The 12,194-nt window shown below is 41.6% G+C and overlaps 1 protein-coding gene across 1 annotated transcript; it reads left to right on the top strand.

The window, feature by feature from the left end:
* Nucleotides 1-9,901: 9,901 nt before the first annotated feature.
* Nucleotides 9,902-11,210, top strand: LOC140037896 (uncharacterized). The gene is made up of 3 exons (XM_072083055.1): nt 9,902-9,939; nt 10,472-10,766; nt 10,869-11,210. The coding sequence occupies exons 1-3, from the start codon at nt 9,902-9,904 to the stop codon at nt 11,208-11,210; spliced, it is 675 nt and encodes a 224-aa protein (XP_071939156.1).
* Nucleotides 11,211-12,194: the final 984 nt, after the last annotated feature.

Here is a 12,194-nt window from a genome sequence, read left to right as displayed (position 1 = left end):
TATAATGCAGTGGTTTCAGAATTCCTTTTTCCTGCCTTCTTTCTCTGTTTTCTTGCGTTCCTTCATTTCTTTGATGTCTTTAGCGGTTGGTCGGAAACCTAAACCGAATGAATCCTTCTTCTCCACAATTTTCACTGGTTTCAGAATTCCTTATAGATCACGTCCCAGCCCTTTGTCAAACTCATATCCTCCGCGGATCATTTCCTTAGCCATCATAACACTGGCCTTTGACAGAGCTTGTTCCTCTTTTGTTATCCAACTTACGGAGACGATATCAGCTGTACTATGAGGGCTCACTGTGGCGTTTCAGCTACCATCTTTTTCGGACCCAGAATCAGCAATTATGAAGCAATCCTCCTCGGCAAAGATAGTTATCAATTTGTCATTTACTATGAATTTCAACAATTGATGCAATGAAGAAGGCACAGCCCCGGACTTATGAATCCACGACCTTCCAAGCAAAATATTGTAAATACTAGGAAAGTGCATAACTTGGCAGGCTATTTGAAACTGTGCGGGCCCCATCTCGACTACTAAATTCACTTCTCCTATAGGTTCTCTTTGTGCTCCATCAAAACCTCTAACTATGGTCCCTGAAGGCCTTAGCTTGATATCTTGCAACTCTAGCTTTTCCAAGGTACTCCAAGGACAGATATTAAGCGCAGATCCATTGTCAATCAACACCTTTGGCAACATTTTCCCGTTGCACCTCACAGCTATGTACAGAGCTTTGTTATGTCAAATTCCTTCTACTGGTAATTCATCATCGGAGAAAGTGATTTGCTTTGTAGATAATACATTCCCAACTGCATGTGAGAAATTAGCAACCGAAATGTCCTTAGGGATTTGATCTTTAGTCAACATTTCGAGCAACGCATCCCTATGCATATCCGAAGAAAAAATCAGATCCAACATGGATATTTGGGCGGGCGACTTGCTTAGCTACTCGATTACGTTATACTCGCTTTTTTGCAGCCTTTTAAGAAAATCCAAGGCTTCATTCTCAGTAATTGTTGATTTAGCGGGCAGCTCGGGGCTGTTTGTTTGAATTGGAACGGCAGCTCCAAACGGACTTACAATTCTCCCTGATCTAGTGACCGCTGACACCTCTTCTTTGGCAACTGACTTTTTTTCCAATTTGTATGACAGGTTCATCGTAGTTCCATGGCACTCGCTGCAAACTTAGAACAGGTCCCTGTTCTAGGAATTCGATGACCACTGGCTCAAAGCCTCGCTCTCAGCTGGAGTGAGATCCAAAATAAAAGGTCTTTTATCCTCCTCAAACGGTTCATCTTCTATTATGAATGGTCGATCTGTGACCCCAAACACCTCAGCTTCCCTTGCCAATTTTTGGACTTGCTCCTCATACTCTGCGTCGTCCAGAATGACCCCAATGGTATTAGTATGTCCTGGCAATGGGTTCCTATTTATATTCGGCTCTTGTGCCTCCCTTTTCCTAATTACAATCTCTCTGGTTTCAATCATATCTTGAACTTTATGCTTAAGAGCCTTGCAATCCAAAGTTGAATGTCCGGGTGCCCCTGAATGATAAGCACAGACAGCTTGTGGGTTATACCAAGCGGGCATGCCATATGGATAGGTAGGAGGGGGTACCATGCCAATTTTCCCGGCAGCCTTCAATTGGTCATACAATTGGTCTAGAGGCCTGCCTAAATTGGTAAATGTACGGCTAGGGGCTCGGTTGTAAGGTTCAGGAGGTTGACGATGGCTGTAAATAGGTCTATTTGGGGGAGGAAATCTTGGGTTATATGGAGGGCGAGGTCGGTTTTGGGGTGGATTTGGTTGAGAAATTTGAAAAGGAGCTAAAGGTGGGTTAGGATAGCTTGGGCGAGGTCGAGGGTGGTGGATATTGGTAGTATATACATGGTGCGGGTTTGAATAATAAGGGTAATGTGGTTGGTAGGTTAGATTGTGTTGGTATCGGAGTTTGGATGAAGGGTTCTGGTTCCAGATAAAAGTTGCATCCCCCTCTTTCTTTTTAAACTGCGGCTTCTTTCCACTGCTCCCTTGCTCTTGCAAAGCTTCTACTTGTGATTTTAAGGCAGAGACGTTAACAATTTTTCCGGATCTCACAAAATCATCATACTCTTCGAGTTTCTTCACAATCGCAGCAAATGAACATCCGGTCATACGGAAGATTTTTTCAAAGTGTGGAGGATCATGCGCCTTTATGAAAGTGCGAACAATTTCATCTTCGGTCATCGGAGGCTCAACCTTGGCAGCTATCTTTCTCCATCTTTTGGCGTATGTCTTATGATCTTCAGATGGTCGCCTCTTCGTGCCTTCCAAAGTAGTTCGGGTCGGTGCTAGCGCGCAATTATATTCGTATTATCTAATGAAAGCGTTGAACAGATCAAACCAAGTCTTCACCTCCTCTGGCTTTAAGTTGGAATACCAATCGAGGGCGTTTCCTTCTAGACTCTCTGGAAATAACCTTAATGGCAAGTTTTCGTCATCCACCGGTCTGCCCAACTTGTTGGAAAACAAACGTAAGTGTGTCTTAGGGTTGCCTGTACCATCATATTTATTGAACTTCGGGGTCTTGAACCCCACGGGCAGCTGTACATTTGGAAACAGGCACAGATCATTGTAGTCTAACACCCCTTGTTTGCTTAAATCTTGGCTTTTCTTGATGAACTCATCGAAACGATCCAACCGCTTAAGTAGCTTCATATCCACCGGGGCAGACGACTCTCCCACTTCTGGCTTGGTTTGAACAGTGTGCTCTGGCACAACAGGCTCTGCGGTAGTCTGATAAAAAGCTTGTGGATCCAGAGGCATGTTTGGACCACTTTGAGGCTGAAATCCTTGCCCATATGAAGGATAGAACGGAGGATTTTGAGTATAAGTATACTGCGGGTTGAAAACTCCCTCAAAAGTGGTTTGAATTGGTGGAATGACAAATAGTTCGGATTCCGGTTGTTTGACGGGCGCAGGCTCGGGCTGCACTCTGCTACTAATGAGCTTGTCGATCAACTTCTTTTGGACGGCCATTTCAGATGCCATTTCCCCAAATTTGGTGAGTAATTCAGTCAATTGAACCCAGGGACTTATGGCTTCCGGTTGGGTAGTTGTAGCGGTCTTATCAGACGATTCTGGCTGAGTACTCATGTCTACACGATTCCTTTGGGCTTTATTTCGGGATCGCGTAATAATGGGGCTTTTCCAAGAAACTATTTTCAAACTTTACCTGAGGATGCAAAAGACATCTTTAGATAAACCAATCGTTACTAGATTTCTGTAACTTATTCAAAAGAGAAAAAGAAAAAGACATGAGTTAGTAATTGTTCAAACAATTCAGATGCATGTCCTATGGGGAGATCCTTTTTGTGCCAAGGGTAGGCCTAGCATGATGCAAGCCTTCGGGGTAAAATCCCATTTCCAAACTTGTAAGTGAATTTAGAACTTTGAAATGGAAAACTTTTCATAAAATGTGGAAGAGTTCAATCTTTCTTTACAACCTCGTCAATGGTCTTAGTAACCATGTTTACAAAATCCCTATGTCTCAAGAGACTTGTACTTTGTGACTCTCTAGAACTCCCTAAACTGAGTTTACGAGCTCCTTCCCTAATCCTATCAAGGGCGTCTATGGCTTCCTCTAGTTTCTCATTCTTCTTCTTCTCCCTCCTCAACTGCACTTGGGTATCTTCTAAAACTCTGTTGGCCATTATAAGCTGGGCTTGAGATTCCTCTAATTCTTTCCTTAGCTTCTCCATTTGTTCTTCGAGACTGGTTGATGCTGATTGTTGCCTTGCCCTATCATGTTCCACTCTTTGTTTGATCAATTCATTGTACCTAGGCATAACTGCAGGTGCCACCTTGTTTACCAATTCCAACTGCAAATTCTCAAGACCTTGCAAATTTCCCCAAGCTTCTAATACCATGCTTCGACTCTCGGTCACCGTACCCAATCTGAGATCTTCAACCCCTTGTACCATAGGAATGCTTTGCGGGTATCCAAACTGTCTCATAACCCTTTGTGGAATATAGGCGACTAGACCATTAACTCCAGTTAGAGGGATGAAGTCATGTTGAGTGGTCCTAAAAGCTGGGTCCCTAACCCTGGTTCAATCTAGAACCCACTGCACTTTTTCTGGTGTCAAATTGTTGAATTCCTCAATAAACTGGCTTGACGACATCACGCGGTAGTAGCGGCTGACTCTCTCTCGATGTGAATCAATCCAATTCTCAACTAAGAGACAAGAACCCAAAGGGTTAAGTGATCTCTTCGCCAAATGTTCCATGATCCACATTTGAAGTATTAAATTTGAAGCATAGAAGAAACCCCCTTTCCTTTGGCAATTGGTAAGGGCTGAGAAGATGTCCGCTATGACAACGGGTATCAAAGTTGGTGTTGTTCCATGAATTCCTAAAAAAAGACTTTGAATCATGTTGATTGTTGCAAATGTCACCTTTCCATACCTTTGAGGGAATAGCAATAAGTTGATCAAAACCAAACTAAAAGCTTGCACATGCTTCTCTTCCCATTGCCCCCTTGTTATAAAGAAATCGATCTGATGGTGCTCAAAAAATTCCTTTTCCCCAAACCGGTCATACAAAAACCTCAGTGGACAAGATCTAACGTCGGGGTGTTGGTCTAGGCTATTGTTCCTCAATCCCAAAAATCTGCAAAACTGCTCTCTCGTTCCCCCGCTCGGGTATATCATAGGACTGCCTTTTCTCGGTACTTGCAACAATCCCTCTAACTCTTCTAGGGTTGGGGTGAGTTCGCACATTCCAAACCGGAAAATTGAGGCATCCAGATCCCAATAATTGATCAATGTTTGGATAGCAGACACGTTGGGTATTATGTCGACAAGGCTTGGTAGATGCCCCACATATTGGAATAGCCCTCCAATCTCATAAGATAGGTTATTCTTCCACTGATTCAGCTCTCGAGGGACTTGGTTGAGCATTCGACACTGCGTCATCTGAATGGGGAATTCACTTAGATACCGTTACCGTGGGATTTTATCCCTTAGGTTCATTTACAAAAAGAGTAAACGTGCAGATCCCAAAAATAGGGTTAAGTACCCATGGGATTATAGGAGTGGCTCATCCCTAATATGGAAATGCCTAAATGGCGTTCCTTCTAAGGTTTAATGCATGATGCCATTTATTAAAGCGATGTAAATATGTAATAAATATGGCTTAAAGGACATAAATAATGCATCGGGGGGAAAAGGTCTAAAAATGAAATGTACTTATTGAAAATTAAGTGTAATAACTGAAATTTAAACATGTGAGTTATTTAGTGGGTAAGTTACTAAAAGAGTGCCAAAGAGGCCTCTTATTGCTAAGGCACATGAATGCAAGCCAAGAAAACAAACAAAAAAAATGGTTAGTGCAATTGATAGTACACATAACATATTGGGAGTAATTAAGAAAAGAAATACAATAAAAGCAAATAAAAGGGGTGGAACCCCTTCCCTCGTGCCTAATGTGCTTAAAAAAGGTGAGACTGACTCTAATCTAGGAAAACTCTAATGTGGATGCATGAGACTGGGGCTCACTAATGCAACTAGATTCGATAAGGTTTAAAAAGGTCCCCAAGCCTTCAGACCTAAGAGAATGGGTCATCAATCCCAAGACCCTCGGTCGGTGGCTCGAGCGATCCCCTAGGTACTGCTATGGACACAGAGCACACCATCCACATACCTAGAGAAACCATTCCTAGTCCTACAAGGCGGTGTGGGAAAGAGCCCACGAAAATAAAATAAAATGGGATAACAGTAAATAAACGTGCACGTATGAAGTGTTCCCTATTTTGAGGGAAAAGGTTGAGATCCAACGCGAGGCTTTAAAGGTGACACACCCCCCCAAATGCAATGCAAAGCGCGAGATAAAACAAGTAAAACATACATCCAAGCAATCAATCATACATACGTGAGTGAGGGAGTAGTTTGATACGCGCGCGAGGCAGAACGTCCTAAAATGCAAAATGCAACCCTAATATCCAAATGCTACGCATAACAAGGGTAGAAAACGGAAAAGAATGGCTAAATCAAATGCTTGGACCCACTTAGGAGGTCCCCAGTGGAGTCGCCAAGCTGTCGCGCCCCACTTTTTGAGGTGGTGAAAGTAGTGTGTAGGATATGTATGTGAACGTGTGTGAAAGTGAAAATAAAAGGCCGTGGGATTGTGAAATGCGACAGTTTGGCCAAACAAAGGGTTTTAGATAGAAAAGGAGTCGCCACTTGGTATAGAGTTAGGGTGTACCAAGTCACCCAAAAAGTGATTTTGTTTTTGGAAAAAAAAGTAAACAAACCCTTTTTAAAGAATTTTTTTAAGTCTACGTAACCAAAGAAAGGGATCGGGGGTCACATTTGATAAGGGAGAAGGGAAAGGCAAAGCCTGAGGCACTCCCTTACCCTAGCCAAAGCTAGTTGCGTGACTTAGCCCTTCTTTCTTAATTCTTCTACCCAAAGTATGTGTTGCATGTTGGATATGACTAATGGATGCGAAAAAAAAAAGAAAAATGCAATTCTAAATCTAAAATGTCTCTTATGAGGCTTTTTGGTTCCAATCACATGAGTTGTGATGGCCAATAAGGAAAACTCTCATAGAGGTCACGGGTAATGCAAATGAAGACTCAAGTATGAGTGTAAGTGTGTAAATGTAAGAAAAGTGCAAGTGTGCCAATTGAGAAAAATGAAGGTGTATGTGTGCAAGTGGATAAAAATATGGTATAATATAAGTGCAATTGGGTGCAATTTGTGAGGTAGAAAAATAAGTAAATAATAGGGAAAAAAATGTGCAAACATGGCATGTGGATTGAGAAAAAATATAAGTAGTAAAAGAATGTGGATAAAGAAGGTGAAGAAGTGATATGATAAAAATGAGAATGTATGAACCTAGAGGAATGCATCAAGTCGGGTACGGGAATGACTTCTAGCTTCATGATTTTAATTTTCCTTTTGATTAGAAGGAAGAACAAGCGTGCTAAGGCTATTTTGTAGCCACACTCGCTCGTTTCCCTTACCGAAAGGGGACTCTCAAGCAAATGTACCCTATAACTAGCATGAGAATGCAAAAACCTAAAATGAAGGGGAAGGGATTGGAGGAGCATGCCAAATGCTAGAAAACTAAGAAAAATGTATGAAATGTAGTGAAACATGCAAGTATGTACTAACGAGAGGGGACGGCCTATTGGGTCTAACATTGGACTAGCCCTTTTCTAAAATTCTCTCACAAGCATTGGACTTGCGAGAGTTCGAGGGGAAAGACCATGGCCAGCGTTGGACTAGCCACGATGACGCATTCATCCATCACATTCATCTATGGCTATAGAAAGCAAGTAGACATGCCAATCACCTATAAACACGTAGCACATAACACTTAGCATGCTCGACTAAATGCAAGAGCCTAATAAAGCAAATTAACACGTAGCAACAAAAGCAAGCAATCAAGCTAATGAACCTATTACATTTGCTAACTAAAACAAATGGGGAAGAGGAAAAATGAATAAAAATGCTCTCCAAGCCCTATCTATTACAAGCCAAGAGGTGTACACATACCCCATAAAAAATAACTTAATAAAAGCAAAAGTAAACGAAATAAATGAAAGGAATTAAGGTAAGGCAAGGAAAGCAAAGTAGACATGCAATTCTCACTTAACACGTTGGATCACATAGAGGAGAGACAAAAAAGGATAAAAGAAGTTATACCTTCCCGTTTGTGATGTTAGTAAAGTGAACAAGACTTAACTCGGGCTAGAGTCACCAAAGAAAGAGATAATTTGGGCTAAAACCATCAAAGTAAGGGATTAATGCACCACTTTAAAGATAAGTAGAATAAAAAAGCAAAAAGGAAACTCAGAACACCTTAGAAACTTCAAAAGGGGTACTGACAAACCACCAAATTCTTTCCTAATTGCAACTTAAATGTAGTCAAAAGATGCTTAATCTCAAAGGAGGTAGATTATTGACCAAACTTCTAAGATAGAAGAACTTCTAAGAACCCAATTGCAAACATTAATCAATCATCCAGGCCCAATTAAAACATTTTGAGAACTTCAAGGACCCAAGAGTAATAAAAAGGTTAAGTAATTGTTCAGATTGCAATTATTTTAGAACCCAATTGCAAGAAAATAAAACATAATTGGGCCATAGTAAGACAGATGGAAGCTTAGGAGGTTAAGAAGCAATTTTTGAAATCTATTTTTTCATGCAAATCATGCAGACTTCACGAATGGAACAAGCCTTCTGCAACCAAGAAAAACATCACTGCAACCTCCATTTTTATGCGCAAAACATCAACCTTAAACACAAATTTGATCAGAACTTTTCGACCAAAATATCCCAAAACTTAATCTAAGCAATAGGGCATACGATTTCAGCATCCAAACAAATCAAAACATAGAAGGGAAATTGCACAAAAATGCTAGAAAATGGCTCGGCAAATCCTGGTTTGTTCATTTTTAGCAATTATCTGGTCATAGTTCAAGTGTTTAAGACCCAAACATGCAAACTCCAGCACCAAACTTCCACTCCCCCCCTTCTACACAAGACTAACTAACAGATTAGAAAAGGCTAAAGCCCAGCGCATGGTTACGGACAAGGAAAACAGCAAAGTAGGTGCGGCAACCTTTGCCCTGCTGCAATTTTTTTTGCAGCTTGATACCCGCATGGGTGGAATGCCGAGAACATCGCACAAAATTCATGAATCAAACTCACACACATCTTCAAACATAAATCTTAACATAGCTTAAGCATGACTACTTATCCCCTAATCATCCCAAGCAGTAGAAACCAAGCCAAGAAACGAGACAACACAAAAGAAATGCAGCATGGTCCAAACTTTGTTTTCCTATTGCTGATTTCTGGGTTTTAACTGCAGATGCGCAAGTTCCTCTTTGCGATAACTAAAATCTGAATCAAACATCATTCTCTAATTTCAAGCAACAAATTACAGCTGTTCGACATTTACACACACACACAGAAACCATCTGCAGCAAATTCATCCAACCCAAGTTTACTCATGCGACAAAAAAAAAAAAACTCAGACAAACCCCACAGTAAACAAAACCCACTGTAATGGTTTCAGTCCATTTGTGATCACATTACCCAAATAACATTTCCCATTTCCAGAGGATCTAGCCATGTCGCTAATCACAGAAAATGCAGAAAAGGAAGAAGCTTTCGGCCAATTGAAATTAGATTCATCGAAAGTTACTGCTTTTTAGCCAAATCATCTAACCATTGAACATCCAATTACCATAAAGCTTTCAAATGCTCACAAATTTCTCAAGAGTATCAGAAACCATAGACAGATGAACTAACAGATGCATGTACAAGGAAAGAACAAGAAACAGACGTGGTGAACTCAAACCTTCATAGGATTATGTTGAAATGATATGAAACAAAACGGGTTTACCTCAAGACAACACGTTGTTTCTGGAAATGAAAACCCAAGAATTGATTGTTGCAGGAACTGTTAACGCTGATGAAGTCGCTCCTCCTTTTCTTGGTTTTCTCGTGCTTGATTTTTCTCTTCAGATCCTAGCCCGTAGCTTCCACTTTCAGTCCTAACTCTCAGTCCCTCTCTTCTCTACCTTCCAAGTTCTCCGCTTTCAAAGTTTCACTCTCTACTTAGCCGCCACAGTCCTTATCCTTTCTGCTTTCGGTCTTTTCCAAATCCTTTCCCCTGTTCTTTCCTACTCAGCCCAGCCGCCAACGCCTCTTACTTCGGCTGCGTTTCTTTTTCCCGCTTCCTCTTTTCTTGCCCTCAGCCCCGAAGCCTTTTGCTGTTCACTCTTCTCCTCCCTCCAGATTTTTCCAGCTGTCATTAGATGCTCTCAGATTTTTCTCTCTACTCTCACTTCAGCCGTCATAAAAATCCTCTCCTTTGCCGTTTCTCTTTTTTCTTTTATATGGGGTCTATGACCCTAAACCCTCACCTCAAAGGTGAGGATGAAAGGTTTGTCTCTAACCTATCCCCCAGCCATCCGATCCCTCAGAAATATCTCCTCTGAAAATGATTTTCATGCCGCTGCATGTAAGGCTCTCATTTCCCTTTTTTTTTTCAAGTTAATTAAATAGCAATACAAAATGATAATTTAAACTTAGATAAAATGTACAAAACTAGTAACGAAAGATAAAACAAAAACTAAGATTTTTCTTGTGCTTGATTAATGATTTTTTCTTTTTTTCCGATTAATAAACAATAAAAAGAAATAAAACTTATTTTCAAGAATAATTTTCTCTTTTTGACAAATTTTACGCTAAAAAGTCTTACAATAAAAATAAACAACTAAAAGGGTAAAAATGAATGCAAAACTAAAAAAAAATTAAAATAATAGATAATAAATAATGATAATCTAACAATACTGAAATGCTATACAAATGTTAAAAGTTTAAGAACTAAAATTATGGAATTAAAATAATAGATAACAATTATTACTAAAAAAAATAAAAATAAAATTAGGATAAAAAAAATTTGGTGTCTACAGACAAAAGGCAAGAATTAAATGGGCCAAGGACGGGGATAGCAATACCAGATTTTTCCACGTCTCCGTTTGGGACAAACGGGCCAAACTCACCATCCATAGAATCAAGGATGAAGCTGGGTTGTGGGTGGAAGAGGAAGAGCAAATTGCAGCAGTGGCCGAGAGATTCTTCAAGGACTTGTTAGCCGCCGATGAACCAGTTGAGATTGAAGCATTGGTACAGCACATTCCCAGTCTTGTGACTGAGGATCATAATAACCGGCTTCTAGGGGACGTCACCCTTGAAAAAGTGCGACAGGTAGTATTCGATCTAGATGGCAACAGCGTGCCGAGTCCGGATGGCTTTTCTGGAACTTTCTTCACTCACTATTGGGATATTATCGTAGAAGATGTTCTGTAGGCAACCAAAGATTTCATGGCGGGAACCCCAATCCCAAAGGGTATAAGTAGTACCCTCATTGTCTTGATCCCGAAGAAATCGAACCCCTTCTTCTTCGCGGACTTTCAGCCTATCAGCTTGTGTACTTTCGTTAACAAAGTTTTACCAAAGTCCTCGCTAACAGATTGCGAGTCCTTCTGCCAACTCTTATCTCGCCAGAGCAATCCCCTTTTGTTCCAAGGTGGGACAGTGGAAAACATTCTTCTTGCACAAGAGCTAGTTGGGTCTGTCAATAGGAAAGCTCGGGGCCATAACTGCATCCTCAAGCTTGACATGATAAAGGCGTTTGACAGAGTCTCATAGTTATTTCTCGAGCAGCTCTTGGGGAGGTTCAGTTTTCACCCCCCGATTTATTCGTCTCATCACCAATAGCCATTCCCAGAGTTGGTTCTCTGTTTTGGTGAATGGTAGTCCAAGGGGTTTCTTTCAGGCAACCCGGAGGCTCAAACAGGGAGACCCTCTCTCGCCGCTTCTGTTTATTCTTGTTTCTGAAGCTTTTAGTCGAGATTTGACTAGGCTAGTGCAGGAGGGCAGCATCACCCCCTTCACTCTGCCACGGAGTTGTTTCCCCATTACGCACCTCTCCTTCGCCAACGATGTGGTTGTTTTCACCAGGGAGGACCGGCGCTCCGTTAAGCACTTGATGGCTTTCTTGGACACCTTTCAGAGAGGGTCGGGTCAGAAAGTCAATAAGCAGAAAAGTTTCTTCATAACCCCTTCACGGTGCGGAGTCGCTCATATCCGCACAATCCAGCACATCACTGGCTTCAGGCATGGCTTGCTTCCATTTATGTACCTAGGCTGCAACCTCTATAACGGCCGCTGAAAGAAGGAATACTTCCAATACCTAACTAAGAAACATACAGCTAAGGTTGCGAGGTGGAAGAAGAAGCTCCTCTCTCCAAAAGGGCGTTTAATCCTTAGTCGGCACGTCCTCTCTTCCATTCCTTTGCATATGTTGGCAGTCATGGACCCCCCAATAGCTGTCCTTAAGAATTTTGATAAAATTCTAGCGGATTTCTTCTGGAGGGAGTCAGAGGAGGGCCCTAGGTTCTACTGGCGAGCCTGGCGCGATTTCTGTTACCTCACCGCTGAGAATGGACTGGATCTGCGGAGTTTCCATGATGTCCAAGTGGCCTTTAGTTGCAAGCTTTGGTGGCGATACCGAAATTCAGAGTCGTTGATGGCTAGGTTCATGCTCTCTAAGTACGGCTCGGGCCATCTGTGCCGCAACTCTTCATGGGTGTGGAGGCGGATGCTCTCTATGCAGACCACAGTTGATCGCTT

The sequence above is a fragment of the Coffea arabica genome, chromosome 3c, assembly GCF_036785885.1.
Source record: "Coffea arabica cultivar ET-39 chromosome 3c, Coffea Arabica ET-39 HiFi, whole genome shotgun sequence".
Classification (NCBI taxonomy): Eukaryota; Viridiplantae; Streptophyta; class Magnoliopsida; order Gentianales; family Rubiaceae; genus Coffea; species Coffea arabica.
This window is presented reverse-complemented; position numbering and strand designations above follow the sequence as displayed.

What these genes read in the sequence shown, in the direction of transcription:
- LOC140037896 (XM_072083055.1), top strand. Translation starts at nt 9,902, where the DNA reads ATGACCCTAAACCCTCACCTCAAAGGTGAGGATGAAAG. An exon ending in CTCAAAGGTGAGGATGAAAG is followed by an intron (nt 9,940 to 10,471) that starts GTTTGTCTCTAA and finishes TGGTGTCTACAG; the next exon opens with ACAAAAGGCAAGAATTAAAT. An exon ending in CCCTTGAAAAAGTGCGACAG is followed by an intron (nt 10,767 to 10,868) that starts GTAGTATTCGAT and finishes GATGTTCTGTAG; the next exon opens with GCAACCAAAGATTTCATGGC.